The sequence below is a fragment of the Chanos chanos genome, chromosome 4 (assembly GCF_902362185.1).
Source record: "Chanos chanos chromosome 4, fChaCha1.1, whole genome shotgun sequence".
NCBI lineage: Eukaryota > Metazoa > Chordata > Actinopteri > Gonorynchiformes > Chanidae > Chanos > Chanos chanos.
Window position 1 is genome coordinate 45,456,036 of NC_044498.1, and position 24,903 is coordinate 45,480,938.

Sequence of the window (24,903 nt, forward strand, 5' to 3'; positions counted from 1 at the left end):
TGGATGAAGAGACAGACCCATTCAGCACATTTGATGATGGGGTTTGTAGTTTTTTTCCCCTGTAGAGCTAGTGGTTGTAAACAGAGAAGGCTACCTATCCTCTTCTTTCAGTGTAAGGATGTCTTCCTTAGTAGCCAAAAGTACACCCTCTGATGTCTGATTTTCCAAAGAGCAAGTCCATTGACCATTTATACACACACACACACACACACACACTCACACAAACAGTATTTTTATTAAGTTTTATTAAGTGAAACACCCACGCACTGACCACATCTGTTTTATTTCTATTATTACCTTCCTCAGACATTTTATCTGTTATTCGTGTTTTGACAACTTATATCTCTCATTTGTGTCTCATATGAATGTTGTGATTTATTTAAGTTCTTTAATGGCATTCAGTGTTTCTTTTAATCACTTGATGTGAATGACTAGTTTATACTTCACATGCTTCAATTGTGTGAATCTCCCTCTGATTCTGTCTGTTCGTATTATCATGGGGCAGAAAGTTTACTCTCTTGAACATTTTCTATAAAGAGACTTTTAAGGAAACAGGGACCATGCATAGACAGACCGTTCACGACTTTTTTTTTTTTGGCCTGATGCATATAGATTCCACCCCAAAATAAACAGACGTTTGTCGAGTTTCTCACATCTAGACAGGGCCTTGAAATTGTGTGGATATTAGCATAGGTGTGAGAGACATGTACCTTTACATGTGTGTTTTGTAGTTTTATTTTTTTAACTCTTTTTTTTTCCCCATATGAAAAAAAAGAGTTCCAAGGGAACTGATTTCAGAGTGACCATTCTGTTTTAATGGTTAGAGAATCTGTATAGCTTACCCTTACCGCTTTTGCATTTATTTGTATTCATACATAGATAAGCCTTTAAAGGGTTATTCCAGAGAGTGCTGTCATACATAAACTATTTTGATGTTGTGTGTATCGAAGAGGCATCTGGAGTTAGTCTTTCTGTGATCTGGATTCTAACAGTAGACCAACTGAACTAGAGTATACATACTGTATACCGAAATCTATTCACTCATTAGAGTATTCTCCTTGTGTTTGCCCTGACTGATGTCTTTTGTATTTTCTGCAAGACACATTTGTATAAAAAATACAACTGCAACTGATATATGTTTTTGACCCACTGCAAAAAAAAAAAAAAAAAAAAACCTCACTGAAAGAAAAAAAAATTAAGTGCCTAACTTGTGGACAATCCTGTGAATACACTTTAGAACCATATCCATTTTTAAAGGAAAACTTCAGGTTTGCAGCAGGTTTAGTTGTTGGTTGCATTCTGCTAAACAAACCTTTGTACTTTTATATATATCAAAAAGGTTCATTTTCGTTTGTAATAAAACATCTTTAAATCGAAATGCAGTGGTTTTGTGTGTTTGTGTGTGTGTGTGCGCACGTGAGAGAGAGAGGTTAGCAAGCAGAAGTGAACCATTTATGTGCGAGTGACACTAATCTTGACTTTCTTAACAATAATGTTTGATTTATAGTCACATCACCAGTTGAAAATGCATGACAACGTGAGCGGTGTCGTTACGCAAATGGAAAAACTCAGTAGAACTATGAAAGGGGTAGTGTTTCTTTTTAGGAAAAATCCTGCCCCTTTTTAAGTCGTGTAAAGTCATCTACAAGCCAGCTCCACCTCTCTTTCTCTTTCTGCCTGTCCCTTTCTCTCTCTCCATCCCTCTCACTTTAACCGCTGTCCAGCTGGCAATTTAAAGCATAAAGGACCAAAGTAATTATCTGTCATTATCTGCCTCGCTCTTTCGCTGACTTGTAAAACTCGGCTCGATGAGTGTCCGTCTATCTGCCTGCATCTGAGCATTTTGACGAAACCATTCTTAAATTCGACAAAGGTTACATCACCGAGTATTGAAAAATATCACCAAAACCGATATAACTTGACTCACTGTGGAAAATTTAAGGTAAGAGGGACAATATTAATATTTATTTTCATGCTTTTATAAAACAGTCCTCCTAGTAACGTCTCAGTTGATGTTGATGTTGGGTCAGGGAACGTGTAGGTGAATAACGGTTTGATTTGGTAATTCGCCTGCTTAAATCGATGTACCAGATCAGACAAGTGGCTGGACAGACCGTAGGCCCCTGTAATAAACAGACATATGAACGGACCTAAAAAAATATCTTTTAGACTTGTAATATGAAAGGAGGTTTTATTTCATAACTTATTTCGTATCCCTTTTTATGGGGAAAAAAATAACTTGAGATATTGCGCTCTCTTCCAAAGTTTATTTACGTGCGTTACATTTGCTAAATCAATCAAACTTAACGGTGATTAATTAAACTGTCTTTGAGGTTCATTCATTTTCTTAGCATAATAGTGCATAATGGGTCATCCGGCAGCGAAATCCGATAAAATGATGATATCAAATCAGTTGTGATGTTCAAAAATTAATTACTATACGCTTAAGAATAGCATTCTCACTTCAAGTCATTATCAGTGGCCTTTTTTTGGCTTTTGATTGTATAGTATGGAGCAGGGCTCTCAAAGAAGCCTCGCTGTGTCTGTGCCCCCACTGTTTATCCATTTTTCTTTCGTAATGATATTTGAGGTTTAGAGAGGCTAAACACGTGAGGAATATAACTACCCAGTCCATTATGTAGAGTTGTTACATACTTGGGGAAAGAAGTGTCTTGTTGATTTTTTGCTAAGGATGTTTTTGTCTTGAGTTCTCTGACTGTCCGGCTGCTGAAGGGGTCTGTTTTCAATTCCGCAGCGTATGCGTGCACTTTCTTTATTTTTAGTCCATAGTTCGCCATTGCTATCGTTTGACAGAACCGCTACAAAAAGTAACAACCAAAAAGGATACGACTAAGTCATTGTTCGTCGATACTTATTATTAATCTCTGTTTTAGGACACTTCATGGTATGTTCTTCATATCGTATTTGTGAGCAGACTGGTTCTAAAAACATGTCTTTTTATTTTAAATGAGATAGCTTTTCTTTTCATGTCTTTTCTAATAATTATGTTATTAACGAATACAAATTATTATGAGTTGGTTAGAAGAACACCAGCCTGTGTTGTATGCTCGTACGTGCACCAAGTCTTATATACAGTCAGGGCTTCCAAGTGAACATTCCTCTGCTCCCCACAGGGGCCAGACTATCCTGTCACTCACTATGTATTTTTTTTTTTTTCTTTTTACCTTCGGGTCTAGACCTTAATCTGGGATTGACTCTGTCAGTCAGTACTGTTTATTAAGCACTATGGAATTTCTAAGGGAAAGCAGAAGTCCTGGTGGGGTTCTGGAGATAAGTTTCCCACTCCTAAGCACAGTAACCTTCAGTCTTGGATCAATCCCCTGCCTCCCCAGCACACACTCACACACACACACACACACACACACACACACACACACACACACAGCGTACCTTAGAGCAAGTGGCTTATGTAGGAATGTATGGATAACTGGACTGTAGCTGTATTGCTCTATAGTTATGGAGTTAACTTTGTGATAACTTATATAACTTCTATCGAGTTTTTCGGCTGTCAGGAAAATAACATAACTCTATTAGACTGAGTTCCTGTAATTGTATACTGTAGGAATAATGTTTTTGATCAGCAAAAGTTATAGTCACGTAAATGAAGGTTTCTCACATCACATACACAAGGGTAGACAGGAAGTGTATAAGGCTCATCCCAAATGTCAGTGCTTCCCTGATTAGATATTTTGGGATCATTATCCCTTCCATGAGTGTCGGCGTTTGCGCATGTGTGTGCACGTGTGTGTGTGTTTGCGTGTGTATACGTGTGTGTGTGTGTGTGTGTGTGTGCGTGTGCGTGTGCGTGTGTGTGTGTGTGTGTGTGTGTATGTGCATGCGTGTGTGCGTGTTCGTGTGTGTGTGTGTGTTTGTGAAATACTGCTGATTCAGTGAATCACTGGTCATGTCGGATCACCCAGTCGCATGCACTAACCCATGAGCCCATTACAATGGTGTATATTTGTATGTTTCTATGTGAATGAAGTTTATATTTCTGTGCTGGCTGGTTTTTCGGGGCTTGAGAGAGTTATTGCAACAAAGGTAGATTTTTGATTATATTAAGTGAAAAAATATGTTTAACTTCTGTAAGGCTTATACGTTACTGTTACGAAATCTCCCTCTGACACAGCTACATAAGTCAAAGGTCACAGGTTAGGGAAAGGACTTATAACAAAAATGCCTGTAAAAAATGGACTTCCCCTGAGACCCCTGATGTAATTAGTTACTTGGCTTCTATTTTCCACTTCCCTTTCTGAGTCATCCACTGTAAGGCAACAAACTCACAGTAAATTTCTACTACTCTGTGTTGACAGCCCATTCTAACAGCCAGTCTGTTTATTTTTGGAGATATCCAGCAGCTGGTCTGCAGGCAGTTTGGCACACACACACACACACAGGCATAGACACACTCTCTCTCACTCTCTCACTCATTCACTCACACACACACACACACACACACACACATTCACTCACGTTCACTGACATTCACTCACACACATTTTTTGACAATATGAGAGAAAATATCCTTCTCTCTCTCTCTCTCTCTCTCTCTCTCTCTCTCTCTCTCATTCTTTCTGCAGTTTACTAATGGAGCATTCTTATTGGTGGAGTCATATTGTCACCATCTTACTAGGGGTGTGGCTTCCAGCCTGCAATGCCCAGACCACACCCACTGTACGCCCTAGTCCCTCCCCCACACCCGAAGCATCTGAGCAACTGAAGTTCCGTCTGGCCGGTCACCCCAGGAAACACAATGAGGGCCGAATAGAGGTGTTTTATAAGGGCGAATGGGGGACCATCTGTGACGATGACTTCTCCTTATCCAATGCTCACGTGCTTTGCCGTCAGCTCGGTTTCGTCTCAGCCACAGGCTGGACTCACAGTGCCAAGTATGGCAAGGGCACAGGTAATACACTTATACCCACACAGCACCCAGTGCATAAAGCGATTATGTGTAGTGACTGTTGAAATGGTTGTGTGTATATGTGTGTGTGTCTACGTGTAGTCCAGTGTGTGTGATTTTCTCAGGTCTAGTATATGCTACATGTCTTAACTTCAGTATGTGCTGTTTTCTCAGTTGTGTGTGGTTAATGTGTTATCAGGGAAGATCTGGCTTGATAACATGCAGTGTAGCGGCAGTGAGAAGAGTGTGTCAGCGTGTAAGTCACGTGGCTGGGGTAACAGTGACTGCACACATGATGAAGATGCAGGAGTGATCTGTAAGGATGAGAGATTGCCTGGATTTGTGGACTCCAACATTATTGAGGTACTTTAAAAGCCACACATACAGTATTGTGCCGACATATTGAATGCTATATATCAAGGTATAACTTAAACACGCACACACACACATTTTACAGGTGCAGGGCTCTGAGGTGTGAAATATTTCCCACATGGTCCTATGGTCCCACTCATTCCTGTGTTCTTCTGTTTTGCACCTGTAATGTCTTAGTGTGTGTGTGTGCGTGTGTGTGTGCGTGTGTCCGAGTGTGTGTGTGTGAGAGCGAGAGAGAGACAGAGAGAGTGAATTCCCTTTTTACCACAAGTGTAAGTGATTGACCATGCCCCAGATCCTCTGCCCCAGACAACCCCCCCCCCCCCCCTCCCACAATGCCCGTCATCTGGAAATTATTATTAAGAACAATCCTCTGCAGAACCATCCACTGCCTCTCTCTCTGTCTCTTTCTCCTCTGTCCTTACACTCCCCTCCTTTCATTTTCCTCTTTTCTTCACCTCCCTATCTATCTATCTATCTATCTATCTATCTATCTATCTATCTATCTATCTATCTATCTATCTATCTATCTATCTATCTATCTGTCTATTTATCTATCTGTCTGTCTGTCTATCTATCTGTCTGTCTATCTATCTATCTATCTATCTATCTATCTGTCTGTCTGTCTATTTATCTATCTGTCTGTCTGTCTATTTATCTATCTGTCTGTCGGTCGGTCTATCTATCTATCTATCTATCTATCTATCTATCTATCTATCTATCTATCTATCTATCTATCTGTCTGCCTGTTTGTCTGTCTATCTATCTATCTATCTATCTATCTATCTATCTATCTATCTATCTATCTATCTATCTATCTATCTATCTATCTGTCTTTCTGCCTGTTTGTCTGTCTGTATGGCTGGCTCCTTCACTAATAAAGACTCATCGGCTCTTTCTCAGGTGCAGGTAAATGAGAACAGGGTGGAGGAAGTGCGTCTGCGACCAGTGCTTTCCATGGCAAAGCGCCGGATGCCCATAACAGAGGGAGTAGTGGAGGTGAGGTATAAAGATGGATGGGCTCAGGTCTGTGACATCGGCTGGACTCCCAAAAATTCCAGAGTCATCTGTGGCATGATGGGATTTCCCCATGAGAGGAAAGTCAACAAAAACTTCTACAAGTAAGTCCTTGTAACCCAGGCTTGAGTTGCCATGGATATGTGATGGTCTTGCGCACCCAGATGAGAGTCTGGCTGGAAAATAAATTGTTACCTGTCTTGTTAACTTTGAAATATTTAATCCTCAAAACCCTCCATTGAAGTTTAAATTTCAGAAAGCGGAATCATGCGTTACTGACAGTGGCTGAGGATCAGAGCTCTGTGTGTGTGTGTGTGTGTGTGTGATTGTGTGTGTGTGTTTGTTTACATTTGTGGTTGGGATATTCTCACTGTGCTGTGGTAAGTTAGTGGAGGAGTGAGAGGAAGTGAAATATTCTCTTTCAGTCGTCTGAGAAATGCAGTTCAGCTCCAGAACACACACACACAATGTTTAAACACAGACACACACACACACACACACACACACACATACACACACACACGCACGCACACACGGGCATGCACACTACCGTCAAACACTGCCACCAGTATACTAACACAGTCTAAGTCTGAACAAGGATCAGTAGTCCTCTGTGCTCTTAGAGCAAAACATCTGATCTGGAACATATATTAAAATAACATCACCATTACACAAGCAGCACCACAACACGTATATAGGGGTGCAAATTGTACAAAATGTCTCTGGGAGAAAGATCAGTGTCTATGTTCTGAATGGAGGGAACATTTGTGAAGGCAGAAATAGAGTAATGATGAGAAGAAGTTTTTGCTACAGTTTCATGAGGCTAAGGCAGCAGAATGTTAGAGGAATGTCACACCCATAGGAATCCCTGTACCTTAACCCTCTGCACATTAAACACGTGAATATACAACACACACACACACACACATACACTCACACACAGACACATACTCACACACACACACACACACACACACACACACACACACATTCACACATATGTATACACATACACATACAGATATACATATTGTTATTATACATATTGTAGTTTTGGCAGTTTTCCATCTATTTTATGTATTTTTCATGTATTGAATGGAAAGAACCGGCTCGGGGCATATGACCAGTTTATCGGTCCAATTATCAGCTGTCTTTGACCACAGGCACTGTCTGGGTATGTTTTGGCAAATTGTTCAGTTCTGTACTCTAATTGGACAACGAAGCGTAAGTCAAACCTGGCACTAGAATCAGGCAGGGCGATAAACACTGTGGTTTGATGGAAGAGTCAGATGAGGTCAGGCATCTGTTGATGAGAGTTTGTCTACAGCAGTTTCCTGTGCTGTACTTTTATAGAATACAGAAGGATTCCATTGCTAGTGAGTTCTCCAGCTCTAGGTACTGAACCTGAACTTCATGCACCTCAGAACCTGCCGTGTTTTAATAGTCTTTCCATTTAGATTCCTGTAACTTTTTACAGTTTCTGGAATATTTTCCAGAGACCATTAAATATAACACTTCATTAAGAGCGTGGTATGTTCCTGTAATCGTGAATCTGAAGTGCCAGAAAACAATTAAATACCTTTGCTTTATATTTCATTCAGCGTGACATACAGCAAAAACAGAAAAGAGCAATGCTAGTAAAAGGTTACATTGAGAGCAAGGCAAAAAAAAAAAAAGGTCACGCTGAGAGTAAAAGTAAAATTATGACTTTAAATGTTTTGAGGTGGTGGAATATATGGGTGGAAATAGATTGAACATATAAAAACTGATGAGATGAACATTCTAAATCTCGGAAACTCTTGGCTCCCCTGACTGGTTATATAAGTTCAGTTAGGGGCTAATGTTATCGTCATGGTAAGATTACACAACCCTGCCTCTGTATGCTTTGGAATCTCAGCTATGTCTCTCGTATACTACCATGTGTGAATGACCATTGGTGTACCATAGAGTGTCTGCATTTTAAATCACTTACACAGTATCTTTGTACAGCTGTTGATACTAAAGAATGTAGAATAAATGACAAAATATCAGCTTTTATTGGATTTGTAGGTGTTTTAAAGGGAGAAATGGAGAGAGAGTGGAGAAAGAAAGTGTGTGGGTGTGGAAAGAGAGAGAGAGAAAGAGAGAGAGACTGTGTGGGGCTATGAGTCAGACTGACCAGGTTTATTTTGTCTCCCGTTCTACAGGCATCTCACAAAGAGAGCAGCTGAGCCAAAAGGCAAAGCTAATCTAATCACAGTCAGGTACCATCCCATGAGGAGAAATCGCTCATGTTATCCTGCCAAAGAGTTCGAATTTTTTAGAATTTGCTTGTATCTCAGATGTTAGTAACAGTAGTAACATTAGTAACAGTAGTAACATTAGTGTTAGTGGTAACGATAGCAGTAGTAGCAGTAACATTAGATGCGGTGATGGCTGTCATCTTTTAATTCATTCACTAACTTTTCTTAAAGTTGCACAACCGAAGACACTATGATTTTTATGATGTCTAGCACACGTGAGCCAAAAGGGACTCCTGAAAGATATTTAATCTTCGACTATGGAGCCTCATAAAGCTCTCGTGTAATGTATAATTATATAAATAATGATTTGTAACAGTTGGAAAAATAATGGACTCATTTGAGAACTACTTATTTTTCCCGTGGTCTCAGCATATCAAAATAGTTTTGCCTTTTACTAAATTCATTAATTTAGGAATGAATCTACAGGTTCACCGAATATTACTTCTTTCAACTTTTCAGACAGAACTTTTTGGTTTATGGAAGTGTTTGCCCAACCATAATACCACACAATGCTACAAAAGCCAGTTGTGGAATTGAGAGCGTTGACTTTTTTTTTTTTAACACTAATTGTATGTATTAATTTGTATCATCTGCATAACCGTGGAGGGTAAATTCATGTTTGCAAATCATCTCTCCCAGTGGAAGCATGAACTGACATAGAATAGACCCTTGAGGTACTCTTCAAGCAATTCTATGGGTGTCAGAAAAAAGGATGCCTAAACAAATAAGGCATTATCTTTCCATTAAATTAAACTGAAAATAATTAAGTGCAGTACCAAAAAAAACCCAAAACAGATTATGGATTACAATGTTATGAACCTCAGTATAAAATGCTCCACTCAAATTTAAAACATCTAACAGTGACACATGTTTGCATCAGAGGTTAGTCATCAGAGGTTAGAATTTTTTTTTTTTTTTACTTTTGTTAGAGCAGTGCTATGATTTGATCCTAAAAACTGGTATTTTTGTAAAATCATTTAAAAAGTAATTACCATTTAAGAAGTAATTACATAGTGTTTAAATAATTCTTTTTCTAAAATTTTTGTTCGAGAAAGGGTCATTGGAAACTGGTTGGATACTTCTCTGAAAAGAACAAATACAAAAAAACATCCGACCACAAAGAGACATGCTACTGCAAGCACACAGTTCAGATCCTTAAACAAAGTTTTTGGTCAAAGCAATATGTTCAAAATATTCCTGCAGACATGTGGTGCTTTCGTAAATTTAGTGGAATGTGGAAACTAGAGATCTCTTTGTTTACTGTGGTTTGAAATAGTAATTTCGCAAGTATAAATGTATGTATGAACTATGCAATTTGCATTGGAGACAAAAACTAAGGTTTGAAAATGACCGGTTTATCTCATCCGTTCCGTTGTGCAACTTTATACTCACAACTTTCTCTGTGTGTGATATTTTTCTGATCTGTCTCAGTCAATTATCTTGTAGAGAAGATACTTCAAGGTCTAACGAGTGTCCTCATGGTTTCAAAACAAAACACTTAATCAGGATTATCATAATAGAGGCATTACTGAGGCATTATGAGGACATGAGCTCATTAAACACTACATGCAAATAATACTCTCCTGGCTTTTCGTGAAGGAAATGAAAAGTCTGGAGGAGGAGTGAGAGAGAGAGAGAGAGAGAGACTGAGGGAAAGGACTCTCTCAGGAACTCATGAGGAACTCATTGACATCAACTTAGCTAACTGATGAAAGTGCACTCTCTTAGACATGTAGACTTCTCTAGAACTCCTTTTTTTGTTGTTGTTAAATTTATGCTGACAATAGTATACATTAGCAATTCATAAGTTAATACATGTCTGATCAACGTGTGTGTGTGTGTGGGGGGGGGGGGGGGGGTGTGCATGTATGTGTGTGTGTGTGTGTGTGTGTGTGTGTGTGCAACTGCTGAGTGTCTGGCTATTATGGAAAATGAAATGTTTTGGGGGCCTAATGAATGTTTACATTGCAGGCAGGAATCCAAAGCTAAAGCTAATGCTAAAGCTAGCTCTAAGTCTAAACCTGTCAACTCGGGCACAGCGAAAAGGTAACATGGGTTAAGAAGAAGAACAAAAAAACAACCCAAAGAGCCATTTTTTGCTTCTGAGCAAAATGGCTGCTGGATTTTCTCTTCTCAACAGTGATGAGAGACATGCTTGTTTTTTTGTTGTTGTTGGTGGTGGTGGGTTCTTTTTTGTTTGTTTGCTTATTGTTGTATTGTTTTTTTTTTGTTAGAGAGCAGACTAACTCATGTTGCTACGAGCTCAAGAATTCAGATATACAAACTACTGCAAGGGCAAAGTGATAGACATGCCATTTATCAGACAGAGTCGCATGTGCCATTGTCTGTCTTTTTTTTCTGAAAGGACGTGTGGCTTATGATTCAGCTTTTGTGCTCAGAACTTCATATACTGATAATGAGGTGGTGACAGATATCTTTCTGCCCCCCCCCCCCCCCCCACCCCCACCCCTTCAGGTTGTATGCGGAGCGACAGAAGAACTATTACTGGGTTCACTCGGTGGCGTGTGCAGGGACAGAGGTTCACCTGGCTGCTTGTCCAATGGAGTTTAATCAGGACAATGCCACGCAAACCTGTAAAGGCGGCATGCCGGCCGCTGTCAGCTGCGTTCCTGGGCCGCAATACACTCAAAGCAGCAGCATGAAGAAGAAGCTCAAAATTTCGGTAATGTGAACGCGTGGCAGGGTTTTTTTTCTAGGGGGATTTCTGAGGTAGAAACAATAGTTGATGATTTTAACTCTTAGAATATGAATTAGGGCCAGAATTCATGTTAGATTTGAGTGTGTAGAACAGGAATGGAATTGGAACTACCGTCCCCAGAAATCAGTTCAATGCGAATGCATGAAATTATCTCCAGTTAATAAACATACACATTTCAATTGATTCTAGGTCAGTAGGAGTCGATTTACAGTTAGGTCAAAGCTCCAATGAATGTCTGGGTTAACCATAATAGACTTTGCAGTCAAAGCAGAGACAGCCATTTGGTGTGTGTTTGTGTGTGTGTGTGTGTGTGTGTGTGTGTGTCTGTGTATGTGTGTGTGTCTCTCTCTCTCTCTCTCTCTCTTCCCCTCTCTCTCTTGTGTAAACTGTGAGTGTATGTTTTGACTGCTCTTCCCCTGTGTGTCTGTGTGCTATTGTGTGTCCCAACATACTGTACATATCTTTTATTCAATCAGTGTGTTGAGAATGTGTGTGTGTCTGTGTGTGTGTGTGTGTGTGAGTGAGTGTGTGTGTGTGCATGCACACGCGTACACATGTGTGTTTCTGCTCTGTCTTTCTCTGAGTAAGTCTGTTTTGATTCCTCTCTTTACATGTGCATGACTGCTCTCTTTCTCTCCCCGCTGCAGAGTACCGTGCGTCTGAAGGGTGGGGCACAGTATGGAGAGGGCAGGGTGGAGGTTCTGAGGGGCAGTGAGTGGGGAACTGTGTGTGACGATCGCTGGAATCTGCAGTCAGCTAGTGTGGTCTGTAGAGAACTTGGGTTTGGGTCAGCTAAAGAAGCCTTTAACGGAGCCCGCATGGGGCAGGGTGAGTAAAAGAAACAAAGTGTGTTTTTGTGTGTGTGTGTGTGTGTGTGTGTGTGTGTGTGTGTGTGTGTGTGTGTGCGTGTGCATATCTACATATGGATGTGGGTGAGGTGTAGGGAGTGAGAATATTTTTGTGTCGTATTCCACCTTGGAATTTCTGTGGTAAATTACCTTTCAATTAAGATAATGGAATGTAGGGGTCTGAGTTTCTTATCTCTTAGACCATCATGCTGGGACCATGTCTGACATCTCATTCTGACCGAGAGGGAATTCCTCAGCCAGTAATTACAAACATTCAGGGCTTTTTTCAGGCTCTGGGTGGTTTCACTGAACTTTTAAACTTCTGAGTCATCTGTGCAGTAAGATATTCTGAATAAGACTGTATGAAAGACTGTGGTACAAACATTTGAATTTGAAGCAAACCAGACCTTTATGACAGAGAAAAAGACTGAATGATGTGTGTGGATGCATGCGCGCAAAGTGTGGACGTCTGAGAGAGAGCTGTGATATAGCTCTGTGTGGTTCTTAACAGCACACAGCGAACACAACCTTTACAGCCAAAGTACACAACAGAATCCAGGACAAATTCTGTTTGTTTGTGTGTCGGTGTGTGTCTCTGTCTGTGTGTGTTTCTGTGTGAGAGAGAGAGAGAGAGAGAGAGAGAGAGTCTTGTGGTTAGTCATGCCCAAATCCTGTCCTCAAAGTACCACAACTTTACAGCAGCAAACCAAACTGTCAGTTGCTGAGTTGTATATTTGGATATGTGTAGTCTAAGCCTGGTCCCTGAACAACCACATCTTTGCAGCAGACTCGACAGACAACCAGCGGCCTTGTGTGTGTACTTTGACGGGGGAAAGAGGAAAAGATGGGGGGAGAGAGAAAGACAGACAAAGAGATAGAGACAAAAACATGCCAGATAAAAGTTAACAGACTGTTTGTGTTTACACATAGTTTATTGTGTGTGCGCTGCAGGCATTGGGCCAATCCATATGAATGAGATACAGTGCACTGGACAGGAACGTTCCATCTGGAACTGTCGCTACAAGAACATCACAGTGGAAGATTGTCAACACACAGAGGATGCAGCTGTTCGCTGTAACATCCCCTACATGGGCTACGAGAGAACGGTCAGAGCACACACACGCGCGCGCGCGTGCATGCCCACACACACACGCGCGCGCGCACACACACAATATCATCCAGGATTAGAATTAGAACTGTGTTCTTTGAGTAGTTTTGGAGAAGCTGGAAAAGAAGCCGTATCACAATCAGGAGCTGAGGAAAAGCTAGACCTGTTAGAGAGTCTACACACATGTTGTGGAAGCTATGATGTATATTATTTTTACCTTATTACATAACAGAAGTATTGACGTTTATTTATTTTAGGGATTCTAATCCCAAAGCATCAATATCAATAAGAAATTAACACATCATAAATCTAAATAAAGAAACCCTTCCCGAGAGTGTAGGATGCGTTGGCATATAGGTTGTGCTTTGAGGTCGACTCATTCATATTCTTATCAATATGACATGGTTCATGTTAATGCTCTCATTCTTTGGCCTCTGTTCAGTGAAAGATGATGCAACCATTTCTGCATTTCTGTCTTGCATCATTTTTTTTTACTATTCAGAGAATAATTCTTGATCAATAATATATTATTGATCATTTTTGATTGAAACTTTTGATTTGATACTGACGGCTTTGCTGATGTCTTCTTAGACACAGAGACATTTTAGTAGTCAATATTTTCATAGCATGTCTGGGGAAAGTAGGTTTAGGAAATTATAGGCATTTTTTAATTACCTGAACTACCCTAACTGATGCACCAGCGATGGTGATCCTTACTGATCTAATTCATATATGGTAGCTAAAATAACTACCATAATCTGCTTGCAGTCATCCTCTGTTAGTCTCTTGTTTCTAAGAATACTTGACCCACAAGCCTTTTCAACCTGGAACCTCTTGCTTCACTGATCTTCCAGTGTGGCCAAGTTGGTCATATGGAAGTTGACTCCTTCTCTGCTTCCTTCTCCTCTTGATCGTACCCTACTCAGGTGCGTATCTCGGGGGGCCGCACACGCTATGAGGGACGTGTGGAAGTGCTACGCACGGGGCATAATGGTACACAGCACTGGGGGCTTATCTGTGGAGAGGGCTGGTCCACCAAAGAAGCCATGGTGGTCTGCAGACAGCTGGGGCTTGGATACGCCAACCATGGACTCCAAGTAGGACATACTGACTGAGGCACACACACACACACACACACACACACAGACACACACACACAGACACATACACACACAGACACACAGACATACACACACACACACACACACACACACAAAAATACACACTTCAGATGTGCATTCTGCTACAGCCCTTACCTAACACTCTCACTAAAATATGCCAACATTCCAACATCGAGACAACTCTCAGCCTGTGACAGCTCATCCAAGGCTAATCTGCTCTTGGGGTTATCACAGACATGTGTGAAACATACTAACCTTGTGACTTTACACACACACACACACACACAAACGCACATTCCCTGCTAGGCACTGGCAAACAGAACACAGTCCAAGACAGGGCCTAGGGTCAGTATAGGAACAGGAAGTAATAGAGAGAGGGAGAGTGCGTATGTTTGCGCATATTCGTGCTTATGTGGCGTAGGTTGTCTGTGCAGGTGCGGCTAATGGGCGGGCGATCGGAGTACGAGGGGCGACTGGAGGTTCGGGTGGGTGATCGCTGGGGCAGTGTGTGCAGTGAGGGTTGGACCACCAAAGAGGCCATGGTGGCCTGCAGACAGCTAGGGCTGGGTTACAGCATGCACGCTATGACTGTGAGTAGAGACACAGACATACAGACTTACATCAAATACAGGTATCCACACAAACATTGTGAGATGAAGTGATTACTAGTTCTGCAGAGACAGAGAGAAGTTTGAAGGTTGAGTCCAGAGACTAATATCCCAAAATATCACTGAAGGACAAAATTTAAACACCAAAAAAAAAATTCCATCCCAAGAACAGTGTCCCCTTATTCACAAACATGTCTTTATTTAAAAGTTTGCATACATATGGAGTACTGATCTCCTCTGTGTGTGTGTGTGTGTGTGTGTGTGTGGTGGTTGCCAAGGAAACATGGTACTGGGATGGCAGCAATGTGACAGAGATGGTTATGAGTGGAGTGAAGTGTACAGGTGATGAGCCATCTCTCAGCCAATGCAAGCACCACAAAATTGTCAACTGCCAGAAATCGGCCGCCCGGTTCGCAGCGGGAGTCATCTGCTCTGAAAGTGAGTGACCACCGACCACAAAGAAAAACACTCACACTTTGATGCTATATTTGGGTTCACAATGGAGCTAAAAAAAAAAAACCCTCCTAAGATAAACAATGTTGTTTGCTTTTAACCTAAGGCAGCTGATCACATGTATACTTCAGTGAGGATGTGGTTTCTACCTTACTTATTTTGTTTATTGCAAAAATCCAACGGAGCCAACATCCAATGTTCTCAGATTGTACACAAAAAGTACGAAGCGCTTAGCGACCTTTGTTTATGCTGCAGATAAATGAAACGTGGCCTTAAACGCAATTTTTTTACAATTTGGACTAGAGGTCTGAATCTCATTACCATCATATTTTGGGCTTTGTGGTAGAGGCTGCTGAGATCACAATTACAGAGCACGTTTAAGTGAAACTGTCTTAAGATTGGTACATACGTTGACGCGATTCCAAGCCAAAAGAACTGCACCTTTTGTGTACTTCTTTTTCTTACCTATATTCCGGAGAGTCCGTTTTGCATGGGGGACGCACCGTCGTAATACGCGCGTTGTTTTGCTGCAGCTGCCTCTGACTTGGTGCTGAATGCCTCGCTGGTGCAGCAGACCGTGTACATAGAGGACCGGCCCTTGCACATGCTGTACTGCGCGGCTGAAGAGGACTGCCTGTCTAAGAGCGCTGCCAAAGCTAACTGGCCCTACGGCCACCGCCGGCTCCTCCGCTTCTCCTCTCAGATTCACAACATCGGCCGCGCCGACTTCAGGCCCAAAGCCGGCCGCCACTCGTGGGTCTGGCACGCCTGCCACGGGTAACTAGCGAACACGGGCTTGCCGCGATTTGCATCATTGGGAACACATAGAAGACAAGAGAACGGGCTGTCTAGATTTATTGATATCTAACTATGTGTCGTGTTATCCTCCATAGACATTATCACAGCATGGATATCTTTACCCACTATGACCTGATGTCTGCGAATGGCTCTAAGGTGGCAGAGGGACACAAAGCCAGTTTCTGTCTGGAGGACAGTGAGTGTCAGGAAGGTAAGAGAGCCATTCCAACTGGTGCACTCCATACATATATACACCACAGGCCCTAACCCGCTCCTCTGGAGTAACACACCTGCACACTCCCGGCGTCAAGAAAGTACAGCTCAACAGGCTTCTCCTTAGATTGTGAATGCTTATTCTGTTTGTGTTCTTATAAGTTTCTGTGTTTGTGTGACAGGTGTTTCCAAAAGATACGAATGTGCTAACTTTGGTGAGCAAGGCATTACGGTGGGGTGCTGGGATTTGTATCGCCATGACATTGACTGTCAATGGATTGACATTACCGATGTGAAACCAGGAAACTACATCCTACAGGTCAGCCAATCAACAGTCTAGCAATACTCTGGCGCTTAAAAGGGGCTTCATGCTAGCCTCAGCTTGGTGGTAATGGATAACAGGCAGTCAGTTTTGGTTTCCCAGTTTAATAATCGTATCAGGAAACCCTACATCTCACAAACTTACAATTATCCAGTCATTATGATCCTCTGAGATGCCTATCATTTATAATAACTAATCCGTGCAGAAGAAGCCTCAGTAGAATGAATGGGAAAAGGGTTATTAGTAATGATGAAGACATATTGATGTTGTGACTTTGAGGGTGGTAGTCTGTAGTCTTCTAGAACAGATAAAGACAAAAAGGCCAATACTGGGGGGAGGTGTTGTGTAATCCCAGGTGTTTTCTCCTAAATTGACCTTATACACGAAATAACTATTTTGTGTGCCTCGTTATTTTTTAATGTTCTAGGTTGTGATAAATCCCAATTTTGAGGTTTCTGAGAGCGACTTCACAAACAATGCTATGAAGTGCAGCTGTAAATATGATGGTCACAGGATCTGGGTACACAACTGCCACATTGGTAAGATAGCTCTAGCATAGACATATACACACACGCACATGCACATAAATCCATCATATACACTCTTTAGCCAACTTATCAAGCTCTGTTTTGCTAAGTTTAACTAAGTATTACTATTCAAGTGTATGAAGGGAACAGTTGTTTGAGTTTAGTCTAAATCTTATTGATACACAGCGTAATGAGAAAGTGCTATAGATTGTGTTCAGTGACATTTGAAACTGAATCATGCTGAAGTGTCCTGAATGGATCCTTGGTGTTTCTTTACGTTCTTGCAGGGGATGCGCTGAGTGACGAGGCTGAGAGGAAGTTTGAGAAATATCCCGGGCAGCTCAACAACCAGATTTCCTAATTCAGATCACTCCGGTTTACACGAAATCTCTCCTAACCTGCATTACAATAAAACGCTTGGTTCAAGTCACACAAGGTCTCCGAATCCAGATCAAACTGCAAACATAATGCAGTCAACCTATCCGGATATCACTTGCTTTATAGATATATTATCCATATCAAATTTCACTGCTTTTCATAAGGGTTTAATACAAACATTTTCAACATCTTTTAGTCAGTGGAAGAGCTGAGGCTATAAAACCTTGCTTTATCCAAACAATAGACCTCATTTTTCTGTTGTTTCAGATGTTGGTGGTTTTAACTTAATCATGCTTTGTTTATCTCACTGTCTTACTGTGTAGCTTAGTGAAATTAGCACAGACATTCAAAACCAAACCAAACAGGGAAGCTGACCACAATTTTAATATCATATCATGTCATTCAACCATTCAAACGGAACTGAACCGTTTGAAGACAGATGGCATGATGTCTGTGTGTGTGTTATTCAATTTTTCACTGAGCCAGCTAAAGGAACAGCTAAAATGGAGGGGTTATTTTCAGGTCAAAGACAAAATCTGCTTTGACCAAAGTTCATTCCGAAGTCTGTTCCTTGGATCGGACAAATAACTGAACTGTTTGGAGAGCTCTGTTTCCTGATCAGCGCTGATTCAATCCAAATATCTTGATAGTAAAGGCTTCTTGATGCATCATGCAGCAAAGTGAACGTGTCTGTCTTGAAGTAGTGTACTTGAATTACATGTTTAGAGGACTTTTTTTTTTCCAGAGGACGTTCTTAGCTAGTTTCACATGAATGTCTGTGTTCATGCTTCCTAGCACTGGGTCAGTGTGAGATGTCACTCAAAACCATCCCATACAGTATCTCTGTATGAATGATATCCAAAAAAAAAAAAAAAAAAAGAATGTTTGGGAACAAAGCGACATGTTTTTCTTTGACTTACCCAGGTTTTCATAAGGTATGTTTACATGGCATTGTTTATGATTCCAATCAAAGTATCAAGTGCTCCAAATATTTTAAATATGAACATTATTGTTATATTCTCTTTTTAAATGGAAGTGAACAGAATAAAATCTTATTTAAAGTAATTGTGCGGTTTTCCATGGTTTAATTAATCTTGTTTATCGTTCTTGTTTACAGTGCTTGTCTATGTAATGACTGATCTTTGCAGCTGTGTGTTATCTATGCAGATTAATGAAGAGCCACATGTCAACTTAATGAGTACGGATTTCTGAAGTGCAGTTTACCACCAAATTAAAGAAATCACCACAGCAAATGGTAGTGCATTGAAAACAGACAGAAACGTGTATTGAAAAGAAGATTCTGCAGTGTTTTGACAGAGGATGTGCTTCTCTCCCTTGGTAAAGAGTTCTAGTGGTTCCAGTACAGTGTGGAGTTCATATTTCTTTAGCATGGTTTTGATCCATTCAGTCTCTGAGAAGGCGAGGTAAACTCCAGTACATGCAAAGCCATTCTGAGTGACAGCCTCCTCTATCAAAGTCTCGCCACTGTGGTCACATGGGCACAAGAGGACACAGAATGATCTGGTAAGTATCCAAAACGGCTGAAGTCATCTCACCATCTCAGTCACCAGATTTCAACCCAATTTAACACTGATGGGAGAATCTGGGCAGCATCACAAGTAAAACCTTACACACCACTACCACCAAATGACCGTCAAAACTGGGGAGGATGAACTTGAATTGCTAGCGTAAGAATTAAGATTTATCATTTACCTTCATCCAACAAGATATTTTATTAAGGCCAAATTTTTCTTATAGCCACAGGACTGATTTTAATGCATACATACTCTACGTTATAAAGAAAGCCATGTGATTTTTTTTTTTTTTGGAAAGGGAATCTAGACTTCCTAAGTCTCTTGCATATACTCTTGAATAAATAGTTCATTAGAATGTATCTACCAGTCTCTTAACTTCTAACAGTTTACTGGAAAACAACAGTCAGAATCAGGATGATACAAAGGTCCCCCAGGACACCTCTGACCCCGCCGGTTTATGCAAAAATACAATATATAAAAACTAACACTGTATGAAAACAGCTTGTCAATATCACAGCTTTCAAAGGACACCCAACTATATAAAACATTTATTGGCTTTCAGTTTCACAACCTTCCATACTGAATGAAAAGACTGCCTGAAAAAAAAAATCCAATGTACTGTTAGAGGCAAAGAGGTCAGACAGGCCGGGTAAACACAACATTGTCTGTATCACCATGGGCCACTGTTTCTAACAAAAACAAGCGAACACACATTCCTTATCCTGCCACCTTCTACATCCATGCATTTAGCAATCCCTCTTAGAACGATCTCCACACTGTTTCCATCTGGCACACAAAAAAAAGGCAAGAGCGCGTTTCTTATTCTTCTCAATCTTTTTTTTCTCTCCCTACACTTCTTCATCTGTTCTCCCTCTTTCTCGTCTTTTCCGCCATCCCCCGCTTATCCCATTCGCTCCCCCCTGCGTGTCGGGGTGGGGTGATGATGTCACTCTGTAAACTCAGGGGTCATGTGTAACATGAGAAGGTCTTCACCCCTCTGGACCACCATGTTAATGCTGTCGCTGGTCCGCACCGCATTGTAGATCTCCTCCGATGTGTTCACTTTGGTGCCGTTGATCTCCACCACGATGTCACCGGGTTTCATACCCGCCCTGGAACACAAAGCCCACCACAGCACCGCATTAAAGACAGAAACGTCCTGTGACATGATTCCAAACAGAAATCGCACGAGCCCGTGACAGAACAAGGCTGTAATGGCATAGCGTAAAGGTGTCGATAAGCGGGTGTCTTTGCAATGATGAGTTAAATGAGTTGCAGTGGTGCTCAGTTGTTCTCACCTGTGAGCAGGGGAGCCCATGATCACACGGTGGATCAGGATTCCGTGTGTGACCTCTGGGAAGCTGGGGTCACGCATCCTCAGCTCGGCAATAATGCTGAGGCGGGGGGAAACGAGAAGGGAGAGGTGAAGCGACCGGTAAGCGACTGTAGTTTTATCAGCTAAACCAGGCGCAGATCTGCTGCCTAAAGTCAGTTTAACAGGCATTCCCGAGGGCTGCGTAATAAGATGTGCAAACACACCGTACAGAATGAATGTCTATTCTGTTACGGTACCTGGGTGTTAGGGTGAGCATCATCACACCAATGTAGCGTCGTTTGGACTCTCCAAGCCATGACGCTGAAAAAGAAAAAAATAATAATAATCTGGGATTAATCAACAGCCACTCACATCTATGAGACAGTCGCATCACTTTGACCGTTATTTCAAGATTCAAGATTCACTTTATTGTCCCCACATTGTATGAAATTTGGTTCGGGCTTCCCCTCAGGCTGCATCCGCAGAGAAAAAACTTTCCGCATACGTAAAAGACAGGGCAAGACGGCTAAGAACGTGATAATCAAATCGTGCCGTAAAAAAAAGACAGAGAAACACCCGTTTGACCTCTGAGAAGGTGAGGTAAACTCCAATACGGACAAGGCCATTCTGAGTGACAACCTCCTCTGGCAAAGCCTCTCCATACAGGCTTGTTTCATTTCACTATGACAAGAGTAACCTGCTAAGTTCTGTGCATTCTTGCCATAATTCTAAACCATTTGGCAGTTCCCTGAGCATCAATGGTCAGGTTACATCCACTTTGGCTGTAGTGAATATCATATCCAGTCCTCTAAAGAATTCATGACTGACATTAAAACATACACTGTCGTATCCTATTGTGCTCTGTAACAGAATGTTGTGTAATTCATAGAAAACAGGAGGGCTAAAAATTATTTTTAAAAATTTAAAAAAAAAAAAAAAAAAAAGAAAGAAAGAAAAGGGAAAAAAAATATTTTAAAAAAATCCCAACACAGAACATACCAGTTCAACCTAAATTTGGCTGGACAACGCGGAAGGCTTTTTGTAGTAAAGCTTTACATGTCTGGGTAGTAAAAGTTTTGCGTGGGAGGGATACAGCTTGCAGTTACAGGTCTGCTGATATGATAACAAACTAACTCAAACTCACTCCGTTTATTCGCTGCCTGGTCAAGGAAGAGGCGGAGCCTATCCGCGGGAATGGCAAAGGAGATCCCTGCTGTCACCTTCATTGTGTTTATGCCAATGACTTCACCGTCCTAAAGATCACCAACACCAGAGACCAACAGAGAACGCAAACATGAATAAAAGCGGTGTTTTAAAATCTGTTTTAATTGCTTGTTCTTGAACTCTGCGGGGGTGCCAGAAACATCCTAAAGCTGTTTGTTTAATGCCGCACTTTCCATATCAACAGAGTTATTAAACAGTTGTGCGAAAGAGCTTAAAGACTCAAAGACAGTTTAACTCACCAAGTTGATAAGAGGACCTCCTGAGTTCCCAAACTGTGAAAAAAAAAACAAGAAACAAACAAAAAAAGCACAAAATATACGGTTAGCCGATGAGTTTGGGTGAAGCAGAGCTCCTACTGTACAGCTGCAGTTAAAACAATGCAACCAAACTAAACAAATACTGCTTGTTGTACTACCGAAACTGAAAACAATATTGTGATAATGATGAAGAAATATTGGCACGATATTAAAGCTTAAATATAACTGAGCATGACTAAAAGCGAAACTGAATGGAACTCTGGAGTGCTGAAGAATGTATTATACTTCAGATTAGCTCCAAACTGGTCTTGCAACATTCTGACCCACGATCTTAATTCTGAAAGCAACAGAATTCCAAACAGTACTGTTACACTTGAATGGCAATGCACTCTGATTCTTTCGCTCCACATCTCTGTTACACCAAATGCCTTTGAGAGCTCTGTGCATTCTCCCCTACTCTTCATCCACTACATTCTCAGTCTTGGTTCCTGCTTCGCAGTAATAAACAGTCGGTATGGGGTAAGACAACTCAAATCTGGAAATGTTTAATTCCTCATAACTGGCCTTTTAAGTTATACTTGGCTAAGTGTGCAGCATTACCCCTACGCACTCTTGTTATTTTTTAGAGGTTCAAGCAGTGAAACTCCAGGGACCCTATGGTTTTTAGTACGATGTGTGTGTTATGATATTTTTATTTTCCTCTGGAGTCTCTGTGGAGCTCATAATTCATGAGACTGAGGCTCTAAGTACGCTTGATCTGACATGTGTAAGAACACCCACCACATTTTTCACCACAATGAAGTTGCCCGGTGTCGCATCAAGTTTTGAGAGAGGAGGGTTTTTCCACCTGATTCTGTCTGTAACTACCCAGGCACCTAACTGACAGCTTCCTCTAGTTATGAACGTGTGCTTGTGTGATTGTGATGTGGCTCTCACATCTATAGCCGCGTCGGTCTGGATGTAGTCCATGTTGGGATTGGACAAACCAAGCTCTTGACTGCCTCTCTGGGCGGAGCTGACGATGCCAGAGGTGATAGTGTTCCGCAGGGCGAAGGGGCTCCCCATGGCGACCACAAACTCTCCCTGTCTCACCTCCGACGACCGACCCAAATTAAGAGTCGGCAAAGGGTGCTGGAGGGACACAAACATACAGGTAGAAGGTTAAGTTTGGGTATGTGACCTTTTGACACTGGAGCTTGCCACAGACAGCCAGAGAGATACTGATCACTCATGTACAAGGATGCATGTCCATGTGTGAGCAGGTGAACAAATAAACCGGTCAAGCAGCTCTGTTCACTGACACACTGTGTCCTCACTAAGTCACAACTTTACCTTGGCATTGATTTTGATAGTGGCAATGTCGGCAGCCTGGTCCACATCCTGTACGGTGGCAGAATATGTTTCCCCATTGGTCAGTTTTACACGGACACCACGTTTATTGGCCACAACATGGGCATTAGTCACAATCAGGCCATCCCTGCTTATAATGAAGCCAGAACCGTTGGAGATGGGAACCTCCCGACCAGAGAACGGATGCCTGCAATGTAAAACGTGATAGCTATGTAACCTTGTTCATGACATACATTTATAGTGCCGTATAAGGAAACAATAAAGTCCGTAAGGTCTCAAGTGAGGTGAGATATCGGTCTAAGGTCAAAGAACATTCTCGACCTTATCGAGGGGCAAATCTAAAATTCACGGGCAATTTCATATAGAGCATTAATTAAAATGTTTCAATACAAAACCCTCGACAAACAAACAAAAAAAATCATTCCAAATAAACAAAAGTTATTCCTTGATCACGCGGGTAACACCCATTTGCTCGTATGAGTTTGCTGATGCATGTCAGGCATGCATTATTTACTGATTTACAAAAAAAGAAACACAGACGGACGGGAAAAAAAATCTGGGACTACATTCTCAGCTGTTTAGTACACGTGATAAATGTTTTAGTATCTGTGTAATTACTTGAAATTTGCTCCATCGATTGTCTTACCTCCCCACGATCTCAATGTATACGACAGCAGGAGCAGATTTCTCCACCACATCAGCGATAAAGTTGTACTTGTACCGTGGACTATCGGGCTTATATGGAGACGCACAGTGTGCTGTTGGCAATACATGGCTCAATAGAGATGTTTTGATTTTGACTCTTCTTTCCGAAACGTCGTTATTAATCAAATCCCTACATCCATAAAGGACTGCTCCGGAAAGTCCCAAACCTACAGCCAGAGCACCAAGCAGACCAGAACGGTCAGAGCTCCTGCTGCCGTTTCCGGAGAACCGACTTGAAACTTCACATGCACTATTCACACCCCCTTCATTGTGTTGAACCTGGCGAGAAGCGCCAGAAAAGTGTCCCAAAGTTCTCACAGGAGCAAAGTTCGTAAGATATCCATGGTCCTTCAGACATCTCGTGACAATCCTTAAGAGAGGACGATTCACATGTGTTGTTGCCATATTGCATCAGATCTCTCAAATACCTTTAGTTAAAGCTCTCGTTCAAAAAAAAATCATGTCAGACGGACTTCTCGCGTGGCGCACAAATACATGACTCAATACTGGCTCAAATGAATCAGTAAATTAGACTGACCGCATTCATGCCGTCTCTAAATTTATTCGGTCACCGATGATTCGTAACTGCCTTAAGGTTCCGGAAATGGGCTGCCAAAGATGTTAAACGCGCATGTCTGAACATGTCCTTGTCGTGCGGGGTGTGTTCAAGATCAGCTGTATTTCAGCGCGTTCAGTTATTCGTCTATTGTTTGTAAGGGGTAGGAAACGTATCCATAAAAAGAAATAATGAACTGCTCATTGTAAGAAGACATCTCAGGATATAATAATGCATGATTCATTATAAATACAACGTATGAAACTGATAT

The 24,903-nt window shown here is 41.4% G+C and overlaps 3 protein-coding genes across 4 annotated transcripts in view; 2 read left to right on the forward strand and 1 right to left on the reverse strand.

The window, feature by feature from the left end:
- pank2 (pantothenate kinase 2) overlaps positions 1-332 on the forward strand; it is a 5,358-nt gene extending 5,026 nt beyond the window's left edge. The window contains exon 7 of the mRNA XM_030771971.1: positions 1-332. This exon is cut by the window's left edge and continues 802 nt beyond it. The gene's annotated coding sequence lies outside the window, so the exon portion shown is untranslated.
- A 4,276-nt stretch (positions 333-4,608) lies between these two features.
- loxl3b (lysyl oxidase-like 3b) lies at positions 4,609-17,968 on the forward strand. Of its 2 annotated transcripts, XM_030770663.1 has the most exons (14): positions 4,609-4,927; positions 5,124-5,287; positions 6,200-6,417; positions 11,071-11,278; positions 11,962-12,142; positions 13,114-13,268; positions 14,197-14,367; positions 14,826-14,981; positions 15,278-15,437; positions 15,986-16,229; positions 16,346-16,461; positions 16,646-16,782; positions 17,213-17,324; positions 17,600-17,968. In XM_030770663.1, the coding sequence occupies exons 1-14, from the start codon at positions 4,609-4,611 to the stop codon at positions 17,671-17,673; spliced, it is 2,415 nt and encodes an 804-aa protein (XP_030626523.1). In that variant the 3' UTR covers positions 17,674-17,968. The 2 variants fall into 2 exon arrangements, with proteins under 2 accessions (XP_030626523.1, XP_030626524.1); XM_030770664.1 differs by lacking the exon at positions 14,826-14,981.
- A 1,216-nt stretch (positions 17,969-19,184) lies between these two features.
- LOC115809594 (serine protease HTRA2, mitochondrial-like) lies at positions 19,185-24,669 on the reverse strand. Its single transcript, XM_030771317.1, has 8 exons — positions 24,018-24,669; positions 23,354-23,558; positions 22,958-23,152; positions 22,004-22,036; positions 21,685-21,793; positions 20,798-20,861; positions 20,524-20,619; positions 19,185-20,337 (listed from the first exon to the last, which is right to left on the reverse strand). The coding sequence occupies exons 1-8, from the start codon at positions 24,479-24,481 to the stop codon at positions 20,172-20,174; spliced, it is 1,332 nt and encodes a 443-aa protein (XP_030627177.1). The 5' UTR covers positions 24,482-24,669; the 3' UTR covers positions 19,185-20,171.
- Positions 24,670-24,903: the final 234 nt, after the last annotated feature.